Below are 22678 nucleotides of genomic sequence, written 5' to 3'. Positions count from 1 at the left end.
TTTTTTCTCATTTTCTTTGACATAATTTATTTGTTGAAAAAGTTCTTAAAATTATAAAATATCTGCTAAATTAATTTTTTACTATTTTTTTCTAATTTATAAGTTATTTTCTCATCACTCGCGTATAAAATATTAAGGATTCAAATAAACGTTCTTCTCATCACAGTGCCGCCAGCTTGCGCCAAAAATAAGAACTACACATGTTTGTTATCACATTGCAGCCAATTAGATTATTTTAATTTAAACGTGAAATTCAAAAATTTTATAACCGTAAAATCACAATCGGCGTCATTTGTCAGCGGGCTGTTGATCCATTAAGACAAGAAATTAACACCATGATCACAGTCAGTTGAAAATAAATTAAAATATACATATTTATATTTTTGTGTGTCCATTTATTTAATATTTTATATGTTTTGTGTACTGGGAAATTAATTAACGTGGTTAGTTGATAATTAGTGAGGTTAAAATGTCGGATAATATAAAAGTAGCAATAAAAGTCCGGCCATTGATCAAACGAGAAAAAGATGATCGGCTGGCAGAACACTGGATCACGGAAAATAATTGTATCCAGCAGATAGATCCAGAGTCCAAAAAACGGGCTGAAGCCAGGTTTCATTTCGGTAATTTTTGTTTATTTTTATATGAAAAAAAAAAAAGCATAACCTTAAAAATTTTTTCCGGTAGACAAAGACGGAATGGTGTTTGTTTACTTTGAAGGTCAATGTCGGTAATTAATTTTATTTTTTCCAGATTATATTTTCGGAACGGAAGCGAATAATCAAGATGTGTTTGATCAAACGGTAAAGCCAATCGTCGAAGCGGCGATGAATGGATTCAATGGGACGATATTTGCTTACGGACAAACCGGGTCAGGAAAAACCTACACGATGATGGGAAATAAAGAACAACCTGGTGTGATACCCCTGACAGTTAATTATATATTTAATTATATTCTTAATGATTCAACTCGGAAATATTTGCTGCGTGTTTCTTACATCGAAATTTACAACGAAAAAGTAAATGATTTGCTGGATAAAAATAACCAAGATTTGAAAGTAAAAGAGGACTACCAAGGCCGAATAAATGTTGACTGTAAAGAGGAAGTTATAAATTCTCCCGAATGTGTTCTTCACGCTATGAGGAAGGGCGAGAAGTTACGCAGAATCGGCGAGACAAATATGAATGAACGGAGTAGTAGAAGTCACACAATTTTTCGTTTTACCATCGAGAGTTGCAGAGTTGATGATCCGGACGGCGCCACCACGGAAGCTCAATTAAATTTGATTGATCTGGCGGGTTCTGAAAGAGCTCGGCAAACTGGTGCTACTGGTGAGCGCTTCAATGAAGGCAAACACATCAATTTGTCTCTCTCGGCGCTCGCTTTGGTGATCAAACAGTTGAGCGAGCCGGGCACCAGTTTCATCAACTACCGGGACAGCAAACTGACGAGGATTTTACAGCCTTCGTTGGGAGGAAACGCTCTTACAACAATCATCTGTGCTGTTACTCCAGCGGCTATTGATGAAACACAGTGTACGCTGGACTTTGCTGTAAGGGCTAAAGGCATTAAGAACAAGCCACAGGTTAATGAAACTGTTTCGGAGAAAGCACTTTTGAAACGAATGATGAAACATCAAGCCCAGCTTGAAGCTGCTTTGGAGTCAGCTCAGACCAAGCTTGCTGAGAATGAAAAGTACATGTTGCTCCAGCGTATCGAGCTCCTCAGCAAAGCTATTGTTAGCAAGCCAATTAGCGAAGATGAAAAAGTTAAGGCGCGGCGAAGACGAACCTGGGCTCCAGGGAATCCAATTAAAAATTTTATGAATAAAAGCCTTGATTTTGGGCTTCCGACTATCACGGAATTGTCTGCTAATTCTTCACCAGTGAAGCTTCGAATTAATGATCAGGATGTTGATCTTATTGATTTGAACAACCAATGTAAATATTTAATTAAGATTAATTTTTATTTTTAAGTATGAAATTATCTATATTATTAAGAGAATAAGCAAAATTTTGTGGCCAGTATATTTATATGATAAAATGGGTTTTTATGGTTGAATTTGATATCGTTAGAAAAGACTTGGCTTAGAGTTATGCCTTTTCATGGTTTCATATCATTCTCATTAGTAGTCAATTTATTATGATAAGTACTTAGGCTGCATTCGAAAATGCTTTATCTCTAGATACATAATTAAGAAATGACCTGTGTCTCGTAAACTATTGACATTTTTAAAGATATAAGCCCATCCCGGTGTTACACTCATCAAGACCTTTCATTTGAGTACCCACATCAATTTTTCATATATTTATATATATTATATATATATATGAAAAATATATCAAAATGCATGTGAGTACTCAAATCAAAGCTCTTTATGAGTGTAATATCGGAGTGAGCTTATATCGTAAAAAATGTCAATATTTAAGAGTTGACTTTGCTATCTTGTTAACTAATGATATTTTTGAAGATATAAGCTCATCTCGACATTACAATCATCGAGACCTTTCATTTGAGTACCCACATCAATTTTTCATATATTTTATATATTTGTATATATTATAAATTTGTATATATGAAAAATATATCAAAATACATGTGGGTATTCAAATGAAAGCTCTCGATAAGTGTAATATCGGGATGAGCTTATATCTTTAAAAACGTCAATATTTAAGAAAGTACAGTGCAATTTAACAAGTCATTATTTAATAAAGCAAAATTTTGTTTATTTATAGTTCACAAGCCACGGCAGTCACATAGTGACTACAAGGTTGCTAGTTTAATTTAATTAATTATTTATTTATTCATACAGCATTTCACACTATTTACCCTGATTTTGAGCTGCAACTTATAAAAGATCAAAATGAAAAGAATAGATTTTCAACTGTGAGCGATGATGGAGAAATAATGCCTACAGTTACTGTTCGCGAACAAGTTTCTGAGGACGAGGATAAAACTCCTGAAGCATCTCCAACAAAATGTCCATGTAACAGGTAATATATTACATGAATTTATTGTTGAACAATAAACTTATTTTTAAAAGATAAATATAATTGTTTTTTTTTATACTGCGCTGATAAGATAAGGCCTCACAATTTTTTTTTACACTCGACTAGCTTTTTAAAGATTAATTATTTTTAACTAACTTCATTTTTAATTGTAATTTTCGTTTCTTTATTTTACAGGTCACCTTCAACGCCAAAAGTTGAGCTACGTAAGCGGTTGGCGGTATTGAAGTCAGAGTACTCTGAGCTCCGTGAATTTTCTACTCTCGAGAAACAGTTATATCAAGAGGACGGTCTTTCTGCAATGACTGTAAATAAAATTACTATTATTAAAATCCTTTAAAATTCAATGAGTCATTGTGTTAATAAAAAAAATTTTTTTTCTTTCTTTAGCAAGCGAATTATGAACGCGAGTTAGAGTATTATAAAAAAAGTCTACAGGATTCCGAACAAGTGTGTATGGATTTAAGAAAAAATTACGCAGAGTTGCAGAGTGAGCATGCAATTCTTGCCGAGAATCACAGTCAAGTTCAACGGGAGTGTGAGAAACTTAACGAAGAGAAAAAATCGCTAGAAGCACTCCGTGATCATTTTCCATCTGTTGAAGCTGAAAAAAATGAGTACAAAAATAAAATGAATGAAGCTTTGAAAAAAATAAAAATTTTAGAAGACGAAGCTAATTCAAATGCGTATGAACTGGAACTTTTGACAGCTAAGCACAAGAAGCGTGAGAAAGAATTGGAAGATTCACTTAATCTTGCTTGGAAAGACTTTATTGATCCCAGTGAAAAACAAAAATTAATTGACGTTGTTCACCTACAATCACTCGTCAATGAATTAACTGCAAAACTTGAAAGCCAATCTTTACCAGTCACATCTTCTAACAATGAAGAGTTTATTACCAAATTAACAGAATTGGAAAGTCAATTGCAACGCTCGGCTGAAGAGAAACATCACTTGGCAGACCAATTAAAAGAATTGTCTATTCAGCTGACACAGTTGTCTGAGACTAAAGCAGTTTCGACCAATGAGTACGAATTATTGGTGACTGATTTTAAAAGACGTATTGCGGAGCTGGAGGAGACGATTGCTAGCAAAGCAGCAGAGTATGATGAGTTACTCGTTAAAAATGTTGAGTTAGCTGAGAAAATGAAACAAATTGAAAGCAATGAACTTGAAATTGACAAAATGAAAATATCTGTCGATAATTTACAAGCTGACATCGAGCAAAAAGCCGCTGAGATTTTATCGCTCAAGACTTGTGTTGAAAAGTTAGATGTTATGAAAGAAGAAGTATTTACTTCTAATGATTTGATCCAGGAAGTAGAAGAAGAATTTAAATTAGTGTTGTCTAGTCAAGATTCACAGGAGAGTCTGGGTAATGTGCTGGATACTTCTTTCAAGTCAGCAATTGAAATGCCTGGAGATGAAGAGCCGAATTTATTGGATGCTTTAGTGGAAGAACAAAAGAACCGGATAGCTGAGCTTGAATTGCTTCTTGAGGACCAGAAGAAGGAGCTTTTGAAGCAGGAAAAACTTTTAGAGGACAAGTCCAATGAGTTAAAAGTATCTATTGAGTCTCATACGGATAAAATTAGCGATCTTCAAGCGACAAATGACAAACTTAGAGAGCAACTGTCTACTATGCAGAGTGAAAGAACTCTCAATGAAGGTGAGAGGAATGCTATGCAGCTTTTGTTGAAGAAGAGGGACCAGGAATTACAAGAATTGACAAAAACGAAGAATCAGTTGGCCTTCATGACGTCACAGAATGAAGAGTTGGAAAAAATAACTACTGATCTTCGTAAACAACTCAATGAGAAAGTACTTGAGCTCGAGGAGAAGCAACGTCATGACCATGAGAGTGAAATTAAAAATCTTAAAGATTATATTACGAACCTCCAGAATTTGTACAAAGACGTACAAGTTGAAAATGAGAATTTGAAACAACAGGCTGATAAAATAAATTCATCTTTGAAGATTGATATTGTCAATGCGTCTGAAGATCATGAAGTGTTGAGACATTCTCCAGACTCATCTGTAGTAAGTCCTTTGGAAAAAACTTGGACTGCTGATCTTGAAACGACGCTTAATGATTCCAAAAATGCTTGTAAAATTTCAGCAGTAAAACCATTCAAAGAACCAAAACCCCTTGAAGATGAAACTCCGGTCAAAATTAACAAGAATTCAGCGCAAGATGATGTAGAAACAAGCAGTATCTTTGCCAATGGTAGTTATTTCGACAGTATGAATGGATCTAGTATGCAGAGTGATATCACGGATTCTAATTTCTTACAAAGTTATTCAAATCTTAGTAGTTCTATTAATACAACAACTTTTGAGCAAAGTAAATCAGACTATGAGGACTCACAGGGTAATTTAAATACCACTGACTTTGAGCTGATAAACAATTTAAGTAAAAAGAATACCAAAGAGTGTGAAAATGTAGTTCGTAAATTATTAAAAATTAAAAATACTTTAGTTGACGAAAATGAGAAATTAAAAAATAATTTACAAGCTAAAATTGACGAAATTGATGCTATTAATCGTGATATGATGGACTTTAAATCAGGAATGGAGAGTTTGGAGGAAACAGTTCATGCACTCACTACGGAAAATGAGGAGACAAGTACAAAATTAGAAGCATCTAACAACGCGCTTAGTGAAATGGAAATAAAATATAAGCAGATGATAAATGATCTTGAGACGGAAATTCAAATGATGGTTAAGGATAAAAAATCTATGGAAAAAATATTGAAAAATAATGAAGCTAAAATAAAGGAGTTGATAACCGAAAATATGGAGTTGACTAATGACCTGACTGATAGGATAGACGAGTTGAATAAAATTCAGGAGATGAAAGCTCTGGAGTTTGACCATGACTGCAAGTACCGTGACCAATTTAATTATTACATTCAAAAGAACGAAATTCTTCAGAAAGAAAACATCGATTTAGCGAATAAGCACGCTGCTTTGTTTGACGAAAATTCGGCTTTGAAAGAAGCGTATACCGAATTAGCAACCAATCCAAATGCTGAAAAATTAAATCTCACTGATTTTGAAAATACGAAAGAACTTTTGTCAGCGATATCTCCAATTAGGAGCGAAAAAAGAAGTACTTCGCCGAGTATGTCGTTAGACAGGTCTATTCATGATATTTTGGATCAATATGACGAGAACGAGACTTTACTTGAAAAAATTTGTGATCTAGAGAAACAAAATGAAGAATTGAAAATTTTGAATAAAAAGTTAGCTAATATTAAATTGACCTCTTGCAAAAACTGTGCTCATTTAGCGGAACTCAACGAACAGCGTCGTACTATGAAACGTGAGATCATAACAATGAACCAACGAACCCGTGACTTGAAAGAGAAATTCAAGAAAGAGCAGGCTGTGGTTGAAATATTGACGAACAAAGCTAAAGAGGATGTTGATATCAATACCAGTGTGTGCAATGCTACCGTAAACGACACTATCTTCGAAGACATTAGTGTTTCGTACGCCGAGGAGGAAATTCAAAAAATATCCTCGGAGTTGGAGAGTATTCGTGGAGATTATCAGAAATTATCTTCGTTGTATGAAGAAAAGTGTAGTGATACTGACGAGCTAAGAAATGGTACTGATAGAGTCGTGTCTCCAAGGTCAAACAAACGCGACGCGAAGTTTGAAAAAATTGAAAAGGAATTGCAAATTTACAAAGACGATCTTCAACAAGCCAACGAGAGAATTTTCAGTATTGACAAGAAATTAAATAAATTTATAAATGCCAAGACGAGTACGAAAAAAGAAGTCGAATCTTTGAAAGCAGTTAAAGAAATGCTTGAAGAAAAATTGGCTGAGACTGAAAAATCTGCCATGGAAGCTCAACTCCGGATCAATGAACTCGAAGAACAAGTTAGAAGCTTGACTCAGAAGTTGGAGCAAGCTGGAATTGATAATAAAGATCTTCATGAGGTTACTAAAGACCTGGAAAGTCAAATTGTTGATCTCAAAAAAGCCAAAGAAAATTATGAGGAGACTTGTAATGAATTAAGGTCGTTGTTGGCAGAAGTTGAAGGAAAAAATTTGAGTTTGCAAGCTCAAGTAGAAGCACTCAAAGCTGCAGATGCGGAAAAATCTCCGTTGAAGATTGAGTTGGATAAATATAAACAAGATATGAATAGTTTTGAGATTGAGGTGCAAAAATTGAGAGGTTTGTTGAGAACATCTGAAGATTCTAAAGACTTGTTGAAGGAAGAGCTGGATCTTGTTAAATCTACGCCTCCACCTGAACGCGAGCAAGTAGTTTCTTTGACGGCTATCATTGATGAATACAAACAGAAAGTTGAGTCGTTGGAAATTTCTGTTAAAGATTTGAGGGAGAAAGTTGATCACTATGCTAGAGAAAATGTTGAGCTTGCTGATAAACTGGCGACATTGCAAAAATTAAAGTGGGATTTGGATATCACTGATAATAGAATGGAAATTTGTGATGAGAGCTTCAGTGGAGATAATAACAATAAAGTCGCTGAAGAATTAAAAATTTTGAGGTCGAGATTGATTAAAGAAATTTCAGCTCTCAAACCGTCTAATGAATTAACGAATCTTGAGAGTAAAACAGTGAACGATATTTTCTTGGTATTTTTAGAAGCATTATTGTCAAAAGAAAAAGAAATCGTACATTTGATAAACCGTCGTAGCTCTCAAGAGAAGAATAAATTGGAAGAAGAGAAAAAAGAATTGATTGACGCTGAAAAACGCGTTAGTAAATGGGCCAAGGAGTTGGAAGCTGATAACGAAAGGCTGCAAAGCGACTTGACTAAGCATGAGAACAAGATCAGTTTTTTGCAAAAGAAGATCTCTCAGTTAGAGAGTTCACTGATGGACAGTGAGCATGAAAAGCAGCTTTTGAATGAAAAGATGACGGTAATGGAGACGGACTTCAATACTCTTCAGCAAGATTATGATAGAATTGCGCAAAATGGTGTGAGTAGCTCTCCTCAAGAACGCGAGAAGTTAATTCAAGATGCCCTGGAGAGTCGTGAAGCTGAGCATAAAATCAAGTTGAAGGAAGTGGAACAGAAGTACAATGATAGGTTGAAGGAACTTGAGATCATGCTTGAGTGTTGCAGAACCCAAAATGCGGACCTCGCTAAGAATTTGGAAGGATTGGAGCTCAATGACCAGCAATGGAAGAATATTATTGATATGAAGAGTATAGAGTTGAACAAATCCAACTCAACTATCCAGCGACTTCAAACAGAGCTCGCTAATCTGACGGAGCTGTACGATCATATCAAAGAAGACAATCAGAGCAAGGGTAGAAAAATAGAAGAAATAACGGAGTTGCTGAAAATGAAGTGTGATAAATCTTCGGAGTACAAGACTCAATTGGAGACTATTATTCCGGAGTATGAATTGCTGAAGCAGCAAGCTGCAGAGCGACAAGTACGTCTCGAGCAGTACAAGAGCGAAGTTGACAATTTGAGGGGACAAAATAGTCAACAGGTTACTTTGTTGAAGGATCAGTTGGATGCTGAGCAAATTAAGGCTGCTGGGTTGGTCAAGCAGTTGGCTGAAGTCACTAATAGGTGCACTGCTAATCAAGTGGCGTTGGATCAGTTGAAGGAGAAGTGTGAAGAACTCGAGCAGCAGAATGAACGACTTATCAGGAAAGTTAGGAACAGTACTAGTAAAGCTACTGTTGATAGGGAAATGGAGGCTATGAAAGATGAAAATCGAAAGTTGTCTAATGATCTTGAAGGAGCGTGTAATCGTATTAAGGATTTACAAAATAGTAAGTCGCAATTGATGACTGAGTTTGTGGAGCTGAAAGGACAGTACGAGCTTACTTGCCAGGAGATGAATCTTTTACAAGTTACGCTGAGTAATTATAAGTCGAAAATTAATAGCTCGGAAACTTTAGAATTAAGGAGTAAGTATGATGCTTTAATTATGGAAAAAAATCTTGTAGCTTTGGAGCTTGAAGAAAAGCGCTCGACTGTTTTGCAGTATGAGAAAAAAATGGCTGAGTTGATGGAGAAAAATGAAGAAGTGATGAGGAAAAATAAGGAATTGGATGAAGAAATGGATGATATGCTTAATAAAATTAACGAGTTGGATTTGGAAAATACGGAGTTGCAAGATAAAATTTATACACTGGAAGATAATAATCCTCAAAGAGAAGAATTGGAGATGCTTAAGAGAACTGTGGAAGGTTTGAAGCAAGAAAACGCGGATCTTAAAGCTAAGTTGAACAACAAATGTGATGGTAATTGCAATATTTCAAGAACATCGAGTCCTACTTTAGCAAATACCTCTCGGCAGCGGAAGAGAAGCGAATTGTACAATCAGAATCGCCCCTTGGAACTGGCGGATGATCAGAATAATAATTGTGATATTCTTATTCAACGAATTAAGGAACTCGACGCTCAGTTAGTGATGAGAAATGCAAGAATAACTTCCCTTGAGATGCAAATTGAGGCGGGATTCTTTCCACACCAGAAAAAATGTGACGAGTATACTGAAATTCTTAAGGCATATAAACAACAGAATGATGCACTGAGAGATAAGTTACGAAGTCAACAAAGAGCTGAATGTGAAAGATGTACCAGGCTAAAATCTAATCATCGTGAGTTGGGAGTTCAGACTGATGTTGAAGTGGCTGATAAGAAAAATGAGAAATTAAGGATGAATATTGTCAAATATGGAGTTATTCCGGTAAATTAATTTTATATATTTTAAATTTTGATATACTTTTTTTTTATACTTATTTTAATTTATATTTTTTTTTATTTTACAGGAGTCCTCACTTGAAGCAAAAACAATCGCTAAATTACAGAGTGAAAAAATAAAGCTCCAAGAATTGCTCCAAAAAAATCATGCCAAGATATACGAACAGAAGAACTACATAAAACAATTAGAAAACCGAGATGAAATTCCAAAAATAAAAAAGTGAGAGATTAAAAACATAATGTACTATAAATGCATGACGCTTTACACATTCCCTGAAAATCACTGACTAATTCTCAAGAAATTATTTATATTTATTTTTTCCTTCGTTAATAAGACGAATTATTTATACTAATGAATTTAATATGAAAATTAACAAGTATTATATAAACACTTTTTGTATTCTGTATATTTATTAAAATCTTCTATTTTTTTATAATTCTGCTTAATTTATTAATTGCTTGTTGTAGTATTAATTTATTTTTTATTTGTATGATTGGCATTTAAGTGAATTTTGCACTTTAATAAATTTAAATTATAACTATTTTTGATATTTTTATTTTTAAAGCAGCGCAAGTAAAGAAAATATTCATGTCAACGTGTTGGGAACGTCGCAATTAACTCCTCACCGATTCTGGTATGAATAAATGCTTGTCGATTCATCATTAAAATTATTTAATATAGAAAATTTTTAATCATAAATAGTTTTTATATGTATATAATATATATTTTTGATTTTTATAATTGAATATCTTAAGCATTCATAGTTTAAGTAATTTGTGTGCATATAAAAAAAAATTAAAGATTAATTCAATAGAAAAATAATTACAATTAATATTAAGAAACTTAAACAATTAAAGATATTTTTTAATACAATTTTTTTATTTTAATATTTTTATAAAAATGCTACTTAATATAAAAAGTAATTTAATAAAAAATAAAAAAAAACTTGATTTTATAATTAAAAATAATTATTCATGTTATTTTTTTAATTCCCTTAATTTGATTTATTAATAATAAAACTGCCTGTAAATTATCATAAGACAAAAAAATTTATTTCTTTACATCTTTACTAAATTTAACTTTTTTACGTTTAAATTTCGCTTCATCATTACTTTGTTTTTCTTTCTTATTTTTTGGTTTGTAATTCGGGGTGTAGCTTTTTCGTTTGCCAGCAGTATTTTTTTGGAAAAGATCTGAAAGAGAAAAATAAACCAGTCAATATTGTAATTAACAATGTAAATTAATTTACCACAAATAAACATACCTTTATCTGGCTCCTCTCCAACTTCATCGCGATAATACTGCGCATCATCATCATCCTCTTGTTTAGTCTCTTGGTACGACTCCTTCGCAAATTTCCGCAACAAAATATCGCTCTCGTTTTTCACAGCTTCCTTTTTCTTCTTTATTCCTTCCAAAGATTTTTCTTTATGCTCCTCTTTTTGTTCTTCTTTTTTACGTTTATTTTCTTCTTGAATTCTCTTACGTTTTTCCTTCAATCGTTTCTTTTTCTCACGTAATTTTTCAATGGTTTGAATCTCTTCATCTGTTTTGTGGATATGTTCGTGGAACATTACTTTACCATCCAGTAAGCCGTCTTCAACTTTAATTAACTAAAAAATGACAATAAAATTATTTAAATATCTCAATAAAATATTTAATATCTAAAATATCGTGTCGATAAAATTAATATATAAAATAAATATTTTACCTGCATTGTCAATCTTGGTCCCAACTCATACAATCTAATTGCACTTTTACCTTTCGCGTGATTACCACGCGATGATAATTCTTGTGATAACGTTACATGACTTTCAGGATCATCTTCAGCTTCACTTTCGGATAGAGTACCTTTCGATAAAAGCTCGGAATAGTCTTGGCATTTCGATAAATTAGGTATTTTAGCTTGTACTAATTTTTTGACTCCTCTCGATAGACCAACAGGCACAACTTTGATAGCATAATGACGAAAATCGATTGATTTATCTGCGGGATTGTAATTAAGACAAACACAACGTCTTACTGTACTTAAATTAATCTGTAAAAATTAAAAATATTTAATTATTAAAAACTGACAAAATTTACTACAGTAAATAAAAGAATTAAAAATAATTAAACAATAATAATAATAATTAAAAACTGACAAAATTTATTACAATAAATAAAAGAACTTACTTTCGTTATATTAATACTAGGAAACATATTTTGAAAAGTAGTTGCCATCAATTTAATATGTGCATCATGTGCTTTATCATCATCATCTTCATCATCATCGCCTTTAACATTATCCTTGTTATCTTCATCTTTACCAGCAGCTCCACTGAAATTATTCATAATAACTAAAGGAAAATTTTTGAAAGCCTCTTCAAAGACCATTTGCTTTTTCATCGCAGAAATTACATCCCTCGCTAGTGTAAAGTTTATTATCTTAAACGTCAACGTTGGACCTCTAGGTATTCTGCAGAGCTTCATATACATTCCCAGCTCCGTTCTGCTGAATATGCACATATGACTGACATGAAGAACGCTGGAAACAGACACAAAATCCTTTATTGAATTCTTTTTGCGCTCCTTGAGCGACGAAGCTGTGAATGGCTCCAGAACTCTACGGAAATCCTTGGTAAGCTCAACGATATGGTCACCAGGAATTCCTCTGTGTATGACAAATGAATGGGGCGCTCGAACCAAGTCTTCAGATTCTTGGCTATCCATTTGTTTATTTTTTCTCACACATTTTCCCTGTTAATAAAAAACATTTAAATTAACCTCAAAAATTCATAAATTAAAAAGTAAATAATTCTAAGTAAGAAAGAAAATCAATGGATCATTTTTTTTTTAATTAATTAATTATTTAAAAGTTATTTACCTTCTTACGGCGACCCATCTTCTTAGTACTTTTTTATTTAAATTAATATGAGAGTAATTTTATTTATATAAATCCACGTGCGGATCACGTTGTGAACGGTTACAGATAAATAAATGACAATGACTAATTTTCAACAAGCGGCAAACAGAACTGTGCTGCTCCCTAGTGCTAAAAATATGTACTTATTCGACTGGCGCCACTGGCAGTAAAATAACGAATTAATTAAGACACTGAAGTTAACTGACAGTAATAATTTTTTTTATAATTTTATATCAATTAAATTATTTTGAAAGAAATTAAATAGAAAAATTCCACATTTAAAAATTAATTAAAATTTTTAGAAGTAAGTATTTTTTTTTATTGTAATTTTTTGACATAAAAATTTAGAAAATTAACAGCTATTGCTTACTTCAGTACTACAATTAATTTCTTATGCATACGTATGCAACTTTAGGACTTAATTATAGTGTCTACAGTGTGAGTAGTGAAAATAATGCATCATTTTGGATTATTTCCAGGCGTTCTCTCCATTCTAACCTTCGTTACGTTTTCGGTCGTTTCAACTGATTCATTATTAATTTTACAGTGATATATTTGTAAAAAAAAATAAATAAATAAATAAAATATCATCAATCATGCCTGGACAAGACGCGGTGGCGGTCCAATTACTGCCACCAGAGACAGAAGAACCTTCGGCACCGTCATCACAGCCAATTGTTGGCATCATCTATCCTCCACCGGAGGTTAGAAGTATCCTTTTTTGTTTTTATAATAAAATAAAATATCCATTTAAATAACTAAATAATAAAGAGGTAAGCAATATTTTTCTTATACAGCTGATTAGATATTGTCGACAAAACTGCGAGCTTCGTAGCGAGGAACGGCCCGGAGTTTGAATCCAGAATTCGTCAAAACGAATTGGGCAATGCTAAGTTTAATTTTTTAAACTTCGGTGACCCGTATCATGCATACTATCAATTCAAAGTTAAGGAGTTCAAAGAAGGCAAAGCCCAAGATCCTGTTGGTGGTACTGCTCCAAGGGGTGTTACTCTCGGTACACACCAGAAGCAGCAAGAGATTCTCAAGTCTGTGGAACAACCATTTGTACCAAAAGATCCACCACCAGAGTTTGAATTTATTGCTGATCCGCCGTCTATTTCAGCACTTGACTTGTAAGTTTAATACATTTTATGACATTAAAGTTAACAGTCGCTTGACAATTTTTGATTTTTTTTAATAAATAAATTTGCTCCGAAAAATTATTTCTAAAAAATTGGATTTTTTATTTTTTTAATTTTCTAAATGTCAATTTTTTTTTTCATTTTCTTTGACATAATTTATTTTAAAAATTATAAAATATCTGCTAAATTAAGTTTCATCTAAATTTTTCATTTTTAAATTACAAATCTTTTATTGATTGGATAATTACTTATTTTTATTTATTTTGTTTTATTATAGAGACATTGTTAAGTTAACAGCTCAATTCGTAGCAAGAAATGGGCGTCAATTCTTAACAAACTTGATGAATCGCGAGCAGCGTAATTTCCAATTTGACTTTTTACGGCCCCAACACTCTTTATTTCAGTACTTTACAAAATTATTGGAACAGTATACAAAAGTGTTGATTCCACCAAAGGATTTGTTACCCCGATTGAGAGATGAGTCTTATAATATGGAGAAAATATTGGAAGATGTTAAGTACCGATCTGAGTGGTTAAAATACCAAGAAGCCCAGCGCCGTAAAGAGGAAGAAGAGATGGAGCGTGAACGAGTCGCTTACGCCCAGATTGATTGGCACGATTTTGTCGTCGTTGAAACTGTTGATTATCAGCAGTTTGAAGTTGGTAATTTCCCGGCTCCAACCACTCCAGATGAGGTCGGTGCTCGTGTTTTGATGCAGGAACGTATTGAAGAAGGAGAAGACGTTGAAATGCAAATAGAGAGCGACGGCGATGATGAAATGCCGAACCGCAGTGACATGGACAAAGAAAGAACAGCCAAGGACAATAACCAAGTCCAAGATATGGAAGAAGACTCGAGTGACGACGAGACTAGTACTATGGAAATGTTGTCGCTTGATTCACAAAAGGCACGCGATGCTCGAGCTAACCGAGATTCTATGCAACCACCTCCGTTACCACCGACACCAGGCAACGTGGTTGTTAGAAAAGGATACGATCCAAAACAACACAGTATTAAAGCAGCTAAACCAGCTTCTAATGAAGAGTATCTCATTTCTCCGCTTACTGGTGAACGTATTCCTCCTAACAAGGTCCAAGAGCACGTAAGAATTGGTCTGTTGGATCCACGCTGGGTTGAGCAGCGTGATAAGCACATCGATAAAGTCGCTCAAGAGACTGTATTTGCACCTGGTACTGCTATTGAAGCGAGTTTGAAACAACTTGCTGAGCGTCGTACTGATATTTTCGGTGTTGGAGATGAAGAGACAGCCATTGGTAAGAAAATTGGCGAAGAAGACAAAAAGAAAGACGATAAAGTTACTTGGGACGGTCATACATCAAGTGTCGAAGCTGCTACTCGAGCTGCAAGAGCCAATATTACTCTTGAGGAACAAATTCACCAGATCCACAAAGTCAAGGGATTGCTTCCGGACGAGGAGAAAGAAAAGATTGGACCAAAGCCAGTCGTAAGTCGTGCAAATGAATTGACACATATGGCAGCAGTTGCTTCTAAACCACAAGCTACTCTGAAAGCTCCGCCGAAACCACCAGTACCCAAACCAATGCCGGTACAAGCTCAACCTCCGCCACCACCTCCACAGATCGCTATTCCACCGACGATGGCTATGCCTCAGCCGCCAATGATTCCTCAACCACCGATGATGATGATGGCTCCGATGCCTCCAATCAGACCTCCACCACTCATGACTCCGGCTATTTCTCCATTCATGCCAGCTCCTCCGGCTATGCAGCCACCGTTGCCCGCTCCGATGACTATGAAGCATCCGAGTGAAATGCCCTTAGAAGAAGAGCCACCGACTAAAAAACTTCGCACGGAAGACTCGCTTATCAACGAACAACAATTCTTGGCACGCAACAAAGGACCTGTTCAACTGAACATCGCTGTGCCTTCAATGACCGAAAAGACCGAGTGGAAACTCCATGGACAAACTTTGACTATTACTTTGCAGCCTAATGAAATTATTGCTACTGTTAAGGCTAGGATTCATGAACAAACTGGAATGCCTCCAGGCAAACAAAAATTACAGTTTGAGGTAATTTTTTATTTTTTATTTCTTTGCACGCGAAGCGCGTGAGATTGTGCTTTACACTCGACTCGTCAAGGTCAAGCAATTTTGTGATCTCTAAATGCTCATAGTAAAAAATTTTTATGTTAAATATTTTCATTTTTTTGTGTTAATTTAACACAATAAATGTTAAATCAACACAAAAAAAGTGTTAAATATTTAACACAAAAATTTTTAACACTAAGTTTTTTGATGCAAAATTTTTTACTGTGCTTCTACCACAACCATATTGCACTTATACAATAATATAAGTAGATTACACGGAGAAATCACTAAAATTAAACCATCTTTTACTTTTTAAAATTTCATGTTACTATTTTAAAAAAATAAAAAGTTTCGAAAAAAGTTTTACGTGGACGTTCGAATGTCACCCGATTTTGGATGTATCAACGATTACTCCCGAACAAATTGATATTTCAAGACTGGGTTTTTTTTATTAGTTTAAGAATTCGATGAACTGGTGCCGTATTTCATATCAGTAGCCTAGTTTACGTATTTTTTTTTTTAATTGAATTTTTATTAAAATTCATTGCGATACACACGTACAAAAACAAACGAATTTTTCTTATTTCTCTCACGTGAAAACTATGGCACCATTTGATCAAACTAGAACGGGCGCCGATATTAAAAACAAAAAATAAAAAATACTCTGTAAAAAATTACTTAATTATTATTTATTTTTTTTTTTTTTTAATCAATTGTACAATTTACTTTTTTCTTAAAAAATGAATGAGCGTTATGAGGCGTGCACTTTTGAATTTTCCAAACTTTTTAGGAATTGATTTTAATAAATTATTTTTTTTTACAGGGTATGTTCTTCAAGGACAGCAATACACTCGCTTACTACAACCTGGTCAGCGGTAACGTTGTCAATCTATTGCCGAAGGAGAGAGGAGGAAGAAAGAAGTAAAGTAATTTTTAACTTAATTATTTTCGCTTATCAGCGAATTTATAATGTATCTTTATAGTGTGACTTTAGTTATAAGATTGATTTTTTTAATTTTACTTATCGATTAAGGACCTCTTATAAAATATTATTAGAAAATAAATTATATTAAGGCTACTTGTTCTTGGAATGACGTGAATATTAAAAAAAATGATTATCTTTATCTAACTATAAAAAAATTCAGCTACTGGCATTTTGTTTCAATAGTTGTGCAACAATTCTTCGATAACGCGCCACCATTGGCTTATATATCTACAAAAAAAAAATGAACATGTAAATAATTATAATTTGTAAAATAAAATGAGTGATGATAATATAATCAGTGTCATCAATTAATATAACTTACACTTTCAGCGTCGCTGTACGGCGTGCATAAAAGTTGTGGTTCAGGAATGTACTTAGTAATTTCTTGAAAATTATTTTTATCTCTATGCAAAGCGTATTTTGCTAGATAAGCTGCACCTAGTACTGCAGAATTGGCGACTTCCTAGATAATAAATACAGTTAAAAATAAATTAGTTATCAAATTATTATATAATAAATAAATAGCTAACATACAGTTGTGTAAACTGGAGCATTAAATACATCGGCAAGAACCTGCAGCATAGTTTTGTTGGCTGACGCACCACCAGTAGCAATAATACGGCTGTTGGAAGCTATAGTGCAGATCACATATTTTAAATTATTTCTTGAAATATATTTTTAGAATATCTTGTTTGATTGTCTTGTCGCTTATACAAACCAATAACAAATCCAAAATCTTCAGCGTAAGCTCTCTTGGCTATAAATTGCCCTTCAATAAGAGCTCTCACTTCCACTTCTTTGGAACTGTATCTCGATATTTTGTCATCGGCTTTGTTGAACCTATGATCGCCAACGAGCGCTGGAATTATTTCCGGAGCGTCGAAGTACAGAGCGATGTTTCCAAAATTACCTCGCGGTGTGCTGTCTAGAAGCTCGTTGAATATTTGCCACGAGCCACCCGCTGCACTATCTCGTATTCTTTCACGTGTAAACGATCCATTTTTAAAGCTGTTCAATTAAAGTTATCAATTAATCTCTGACTCTCAAATACTTATATTAAATTAAATAAATATTTACCATAGCATAGTCATATAAGCATCTTTATCTAGAGGATTACACAAAACATGTCCTTCAGGCAGTGTTTTGGGATCATCTAGCCATAAAAATAAAGTGTCACTTGTACCTAAACTGCAGGCTAAGTCACCTTTGCCCAATCGCATTCCTAAAAATATATCAATAATAAATAATTTTTTTTTATAAAAATAATCTATATTATTAAGAGAATAAGCAAAATTTTGTGGCCAGTGTATTTATATGATAAAATGGGTTTTTATGGTTAAATTTGGTATCATTAAAAAGGTCTTGACCTAGAGTTGTGCCTTTTTCAGGTTTCATATCATTCTCACCAATAGTCAATTTTTGATGATGATAAATATTTAGGCTGCATTCGAAAATGCTCTATCTCTAAATACATAATTAAGAAATGGCCTTGTATCTCGTGAACTATTAACATTCTTAAAGATATAAGCTCATCCCGATGTTACATTCATCAAGACCTTTCATTTGAGTACCTACATCAATTTTTCATATATTTATATATATTATATATATATATGTATATGTATATATGAAAAATATATCAAAATGCATGTGGGTACTCAAATGAAAGCTCTTAATGAGGGTAACATCGGAATGAGCTTATATCTTAAAAAATTTCAATAATTAAGAACTGACTTTGCTACCTTGTCAACTAATGATATTTTTGAAGATATAAGCTCATCTCGATATTTCACTCATCAAGACCTTTCATTTGAGTACCCACATCAATTTTTCATATATTTTATATATTTATATGTATTATAAATATGTATGTATGAAAAATATACCAAAATGCATGTTGGTACTCAAATGAAAGCTCTTGATGAGTGAAACATCGGGATGAGCTTATATCTTTAAAAACGTCGATAGTTAAAAAAAGTACAGTGCAACTTAACAAAAGTCATTATTAAATAAAGCAAAATTTTATTTATTTATTGTTCACAAGTCACATAGTGACTGCAAGGTTGCTAGTAAATATATTAATTACCGATCAAAGAAGCAGGATTGTCACCAGTAAAAGCAATCACTCGACACTGATCGGAAAAGCCAAACCTTTCAACATAGTAACTTGAGATTGAAGCGAGATTCGTATACGAGGGCACAGTCTCGCCAAGTTTGCCTCGTAAATCTGGTCCACTAGCCTGTTCCGTCGCAATAATAGTCAGTTTAATGACATTGTCATGAAGATATTTATTAAATCATGTAAATCTCTCCTTATATCTTGTCAAGAATATATAATACATACCTCTAAGAGCTGATCATTCCAATCTTTAGTACGAATGTCAAGAAGATTCATACCGGAGCCATCGGAATAATCAATCGGTGCGTAGTCGCCGACGAGGAGACTCGCCACAAAGCTACTTATTAATGATATTCTCTGTCATAAATCAATCAGTTAAATATTAATAACTTATTTTAAAAATATTTATTCATGCAAAAAAAAATAATATTAATTATACTTCTGTATTAGCATAAGCATCTGGACGAGTTCGCCAAATTTTAGCTATTTGAGGGCCTGAGAATCTTTCGTAAGCTTTCGATCCTGTTATCTGTGCCAAGTTCTAAATAAAAAGAAGAATAAGAAAAAACTTTAAAATAACTCATACATTAATTTACAAAACACCAAGTTATTGTTTTAATAATTATTTTTACTGACTTGTGGACCACCGACGGTTTGTTCAAGGATTTCACACTCAGCAGAAGTACTTGAGTCCATCCAAATCGGTGAATAGTTTGTAGCAAAAGCATTACAAAGTTGTTGATGTAAAAATTTATCCGGGCTCAAATTCCTCAGCAACTCGCGGCTCCCTTTGCTCCAGTATACCGTCCCATGTTGCTATTTCGACAGGTAAAAAAACTTTTTACGATGACGTAATTTGTGAGATGAGATGAAGATCAAAAAGAGAGAAGGTTAAGAGAATAGAAAAAAATTCAGGTAGACTAGTTTGTTTTTTTCCTGTTAATTTACCTGGGCACAGCCGGAAATGCCTTGGACCTTGGCGAAATCTACACCGCAAACACGGAGTTTGTCCAGGAGCATATCTAATGCTTTCACCCACATGAGACATGGCGCTACAGCTACACTTGCCGATTCTTTTTTATTTATTACTCCTCCGTATGTTCTGTAAATTATTAATCTCATAAATTTGTGTCATACTTAAGTTGTAAAACAATAAAAATGAATAATAAAAAAATATAATTCTAAAATCAGCTGACAACTGTCAATTTTTTTAATTTTTATAAAAAATCAATTATAATAAAAAAAAAATGTTTTAAAATATTTCTCCTAATAATTATTTTTAACCTTCACAAGTAGAATTTTTTATCAAAATTAATTTATCAGATATTTAATAATTTTTTTAATAAATAAATGGGTTGCGGTCAACCAGTCAGATCGACAACATTCCGAATTATCAAAACTCTAGAAAATTAAAAATTCCGCTACATTCAAAGTTTATAAAATACATTAACTTGAATAGAATACCAGCCGAAAAACAATTTTGAAAATTATAAAACACCGAGCTATCGAATATAGGTAAACATAAATCTTATATTCCTCAAGAGTTAAAATTAATTTAATTTCGAAAAAAGTTCGTTCCGACGTATATTCATCCGAATACTCATCCATACGAATAATGATTCGGCCGAAAATTACTCATCCAAATAACTATATATTTACATTTTTCGGCTAAATAAGTGTTCGTCTATTTATTCATTTTTACGTAAAAATTTTCGTTGTTATGTTTTTTAATTTATTGAGACTTTGTGATTTTAAAAGATTCTATTAATATAGCTTTGGTTTTTTCTTTATCCAAGTTTATATTTTTCGAAATTTTAAAATTTGTAAAATTATATTTTATATTTACTTTTTAAGTTCTAGTAATTTATTAATTCGGAATGTTGTCAGTCTGACTAGTTGACTCCAACCCAAATAAATTTTGGCAAAAAAAATCTTAAAAATTGATATTTAGACATTTTAAAAAATGCAATTTTTTAAAAATAATTTTTTGGAACAAATTTATTTACTAAATAAAATTTAAAAAATGATAATACTAAAGCTAGCCAACGTTTTTAATTTTTTTTTAAATAATTAAAATAGAACGGAAAAATATTTTTTAAAAATTGCACTCACAATTTTTCAAGTTTTTTACAAATAAATTTTTTTTTTTTTATAGTTTTTTGTAATTCTAAAAATTTTTAGATATCGCCTAACTTAATTTTCATAAAAAGTTGATAAAATTAAAGTTAGCGGTCTCTCAACAATTTTTCAATTTTATTTATCAAAAAAATTTGTTCCAAAAATTATTTTTAAAGTTGCATTTTTTATTTTTAAAAATTTCTAAATGTCAATTTTTTTTTCTAATTTTATTTTGCCATAATTTATTTGCTATAAAATTTCTAAAATTATTTAATATCTGCTAAATTAATTTTCATAAAAAATTGTCAAGTGACTGCTAACTTTAATATCATAAATTTTTTTTATTAAATTTTTTTCATAATAATTTAAATAATACAAAAATTATAAAAAAAATTTTTAAAACCTGTCAACTTCATTGTCATTAATTAATTAATTAAATAATGACGAAGTACATAATAAATATTAATTTATTTACCTGAACTCCGGTAGATCATTGTCAAACTGAACATAAGCTTCATCAAGTACTTTCAGCTGATCATCCACGACGATAGCCTTCAGCTGTAACAAGAAAAGAATAATAATAAAATTAAGCGATATTTATTTTTTAAATTTAGCGCCACGTGTGCAGACAGGTACAACGCGACAGGTGCGTGCTTTATGAACCAAACCGTTGAAGGAATAAAAAAAAACATTATTTCAATGCCATTGCGTCGTTACTTTTTATCCAAAATAAAATAACCGTAAACAAGAAGGTACTTATGAAAGAAGAAAAAAATAATGACAATATGTAATGCTCTTTTCATCGTTAATAAATGTTAAGATACTTGCGCGTTAATAAAAAGCAAGCTTGACAGTGTCCAAGTATAAAAATGCGTCATGATGACCAATCAAGAATAATTGCCAATAGTCTACATCAATAACAATAGCATTAATAACAACAACGTAAATTACCAGAGTAGAGGGACTAAAATGATAGAAAAAAAATCTAATCTAAGTTTAGATAGTACAGAGTAAGTATTATTAATATTTAGTGTATTTATTGAAATAGTGGACAGCTGATAGTGGTGAGTAAAATAAATAACAAAACCTGCTGAGTGCTGAGGTCCAAGCCCAGGTATGTTGGGCCCGAATCGCCCATTTCCTCTGGCTGACTGGAACGTCTGGAACCGGGCTGAACTTCTAGTCGTAGTGACTGTCAAAGTCGAAAGCTACAGCAGGCACCGATACGAGCTGAGCACGCGGCGGTTCGTTAAAGTCCGTTATGTTTAGTTATCAAGTAAAGTTATGAGTCCAATTTAATGGTACGACTACATTATATCCTATCCTGCCGACAATGCCAGCCTATTTTATTCCATTCACTATCAAAGAGCATCGCATTTGACATCACTTATGACTTATGATAAATTTGTTTAAATGTATGATCTATGTATTGATGTAATATAGGTATGTTTTATTTGTTTGTATGGATTTATGTACGTAGCTTCAGTCTGTCGCTAGGCTATTGGTTACGTGACGAGTTCTCGGCGAAGACTAAGTGATTACGAGGTCGCTCGAAAAATATTATTTTAATTCAAGTATAATAACAACATAACATCATAAATGATAATTCACAGTTGT

General features: G+C 32.8%; 4 protein-coding genes across 5 annotated transcripts; 2 read left to right on the top strand and 2 right to left on the bottom strand.

The window, feature by feature from the left end:
- Positions 1-271: 271 nt before the first annotated feature.
- Positions 272-10430, top strand: LOC123274501 (kinesin-related protein 4). 2 transcript variants are annotated; one of them, XM_044742140.1, is made up of 7 exons: positions 272-623; positions 754-1941; positions 2814-2994; positions 3187-3316; positions 3400-9705; positions 9788-9939; positions 10289-10430. In XM_044742140.1, the coding sequence occupies exons 1-7, from the start codon at positions 470-472 to the stop codon at positions 10362-10364; spliced, it is 8187 nt and encodes a 2728-aa protein (XP_044598075.1). In that variant the 5' UTR covers positions 272-469; the 3' UTR covers positions 10365-10430. The 2 variants fall into 2 exon arrangements, with proteins under 2 accessions (XP_044598075.1, XP_044598074.1); XM_044742139.1 differs by having other exon boundaries at positions 10286-10430.
- A 320-nt stretch (positions 10431-10750) lies between these two features.
- LOC123274508 (protein Peter pan) lies at positions 10751-12716 on the bottom strand. The gene is made up of 5 exons (XM_044742151.1): positions 12587-12716; positions 11896-12459; positions 11432-11758; positions 10985-11333; positions 10751-10913 (listed from the first exon to the last, which is right to left on the bottom strand). The coding sequence occupies exons 1-5, from the start codon at positions 12602-12604 to the stop codon at positions 10771-10773; spliced, it is 1401 nt and encodes a 466-aa protein (XP_044598086.1). The 5' UTR covers positions 12605-12716; the 3' UTR covers positions 10751-10770.
- A 289-nt stretch (positions 12717-13005) lies between these two features.
- LOC123274505 (splicing factor 3A subunit 1) lies at positions 13006-17119 on the top strand. Its single transcript, XM_044742146.1, has 4 exons — positions 13006-13336; positions 13431-13758; positions 14045-15821; positions 16663-17119. Exons 1-4 carry the CDS (start codon positions 13222-13224, stop codon positions 16762-16764), a joined length of 2322 nt encoding a protein of 773 aa, XP_044598081.1. The 5' UTR covers positions 13006-13221; the 3' UTR covers positions 16765-17119.
- On the bottom strand, positions 16767-22526 carry LOC123274507 (xylulose kinase). The gene is made up of 12 exons (XM_044742150.1): positions 22149-22526; positions 21537-21619; positions 19892-20045; positions 19580-19759; positions 19383-19484; positions 19169-19300; positions 18911-19064; positions 17902-18046; positions 17543-17832; positions 17359-17456; positions 17147-17287; positions 16767-17052 (listed from the first exon to the last, which is right to left on the bottom strand). Exons 1-12 carry the CDS (start codon positions 22197-22199, stop codon positions 16981-16983), a joined length of 1602 nt encoding a protein of 533 aa, XP_044598085.1. The 5' UTR covers positions 22200-22526; the 3' UTR covers positions 16767-16980.
- Between the last annotated feature and the right edge of the window lie 152 nt (positions 22527-22678).

This window comes from Cotesia glomerata, unplaced genomic scaffold, assembly GCF_020080835.1.
Source record: "Cotesia glomerata isolate CgM1 unplaced genomic scaffold, MPM_Cglom_v2.3 scaffold_39, whole genome shotgun sequence".
NCBI classification, from domain to species: domain Eukaryota; kingdom Metazoa; phylum Arthropoda; class Insecta; order Hymenoptera; family Braconidae; genus Cotesia; species Cotesia glomerata.
Note: the sequence above shows the minus strand (reverse complement) of the source record. Positions and strands in the feature narration are given on the sequence as shown.

What these genes read in the sequence shown, in the direction of transcription:
- LOC123274501 (XM_044742139.1), top strand. Translation starts at nt 470, where the DNA reads ATGTCGGATAATATAAAAGTAGCAATAAAAGTCCGGCCATTGATCAAA. An exon ending in ACAAAATGTCCATGTAACAG is followed by an intron (nt 2,995 to 3,186) that starts GTAATATATTAC and finishes TTTATTTTACAG; the next exon opens with GTCACCTTCAACGCCAAAAG. An exon ending in GAAATTCCAAAAATAAAAAA is followed by an intron (nt 9,940 to 10,285) that starts GTGAGAGATTAA and finishes TTATTTTTAAAG; the next exon opens with CAGCGCAAGTAAAGAAAATA.
- LOC123274508 (XM_044742151.1), bottom strand. An exon ending in CTAGTATTAATATAACGAAA is followed by an intron (nt 11,759 to 11,895) that starts GTAAGTTCTTTT and finishes TAATTTTTACAG; the next exon opens with ATTAATTTAAGTACAGTAAG. An exon ending in TGGAGAGGAGCCAGATAAAG is followed by an intron (nt 10,914 to 10,984) that starts GTATGTTTATTT and finishes TTTCTCTTTCAG; the next exon opens with ATCTTTTCCAAAAAAATACT.
- LOC123274505 (XM_044742146.1), top strand. Translation starts at nt 13,222, where the DNA reads ATGCCTGGACAAGACGCGGTGGCGGTCCAATTACTGCCACCAGAGACA. An exon ending in TCCTCCACCGGAGGTTAGAA is followed by an intron (nt 13,337 to 13,430) that starts GTATCCTTTTTT and finishes ACAGCTGATTAG; the next exon opens with ATATTGTCGACAAAACTGCG. An exon ending in AACAAAAATTACAGTTTGAG is followed by an intron (nt 15,822 to 16,662) that starts GTAATTTTTTAT and finishes TTTTTTTTACAG; the next exon opens with GGTATGTTCTTCAAGGACAG.
- LOC123274507 (XM_044742150.1), bottom strand. Translation starts at nt 22,199, where the DNA reads ATGGGCGATTCGGGCCCAACATACCTGGGCTTGGACCTCAGCACTCAG. An exon ending in AATGATCTACCGGAGTTCAG is followed by an intron (nt 20,046 to 21,536) that starts GTAAATAAATTA and finishes AATAATTTACAG; the next exon opens with AACATACGGAGGAGTAATAA. An exon ending in CAATCCTGCTTCTTTGATCG is followed by an intron (nt 18,047 to 18,910) that starts GTAATTAATATA and finishes ATATATTTTTAG; the next exon opens with GAATGCGATTGGGCAAAGGT.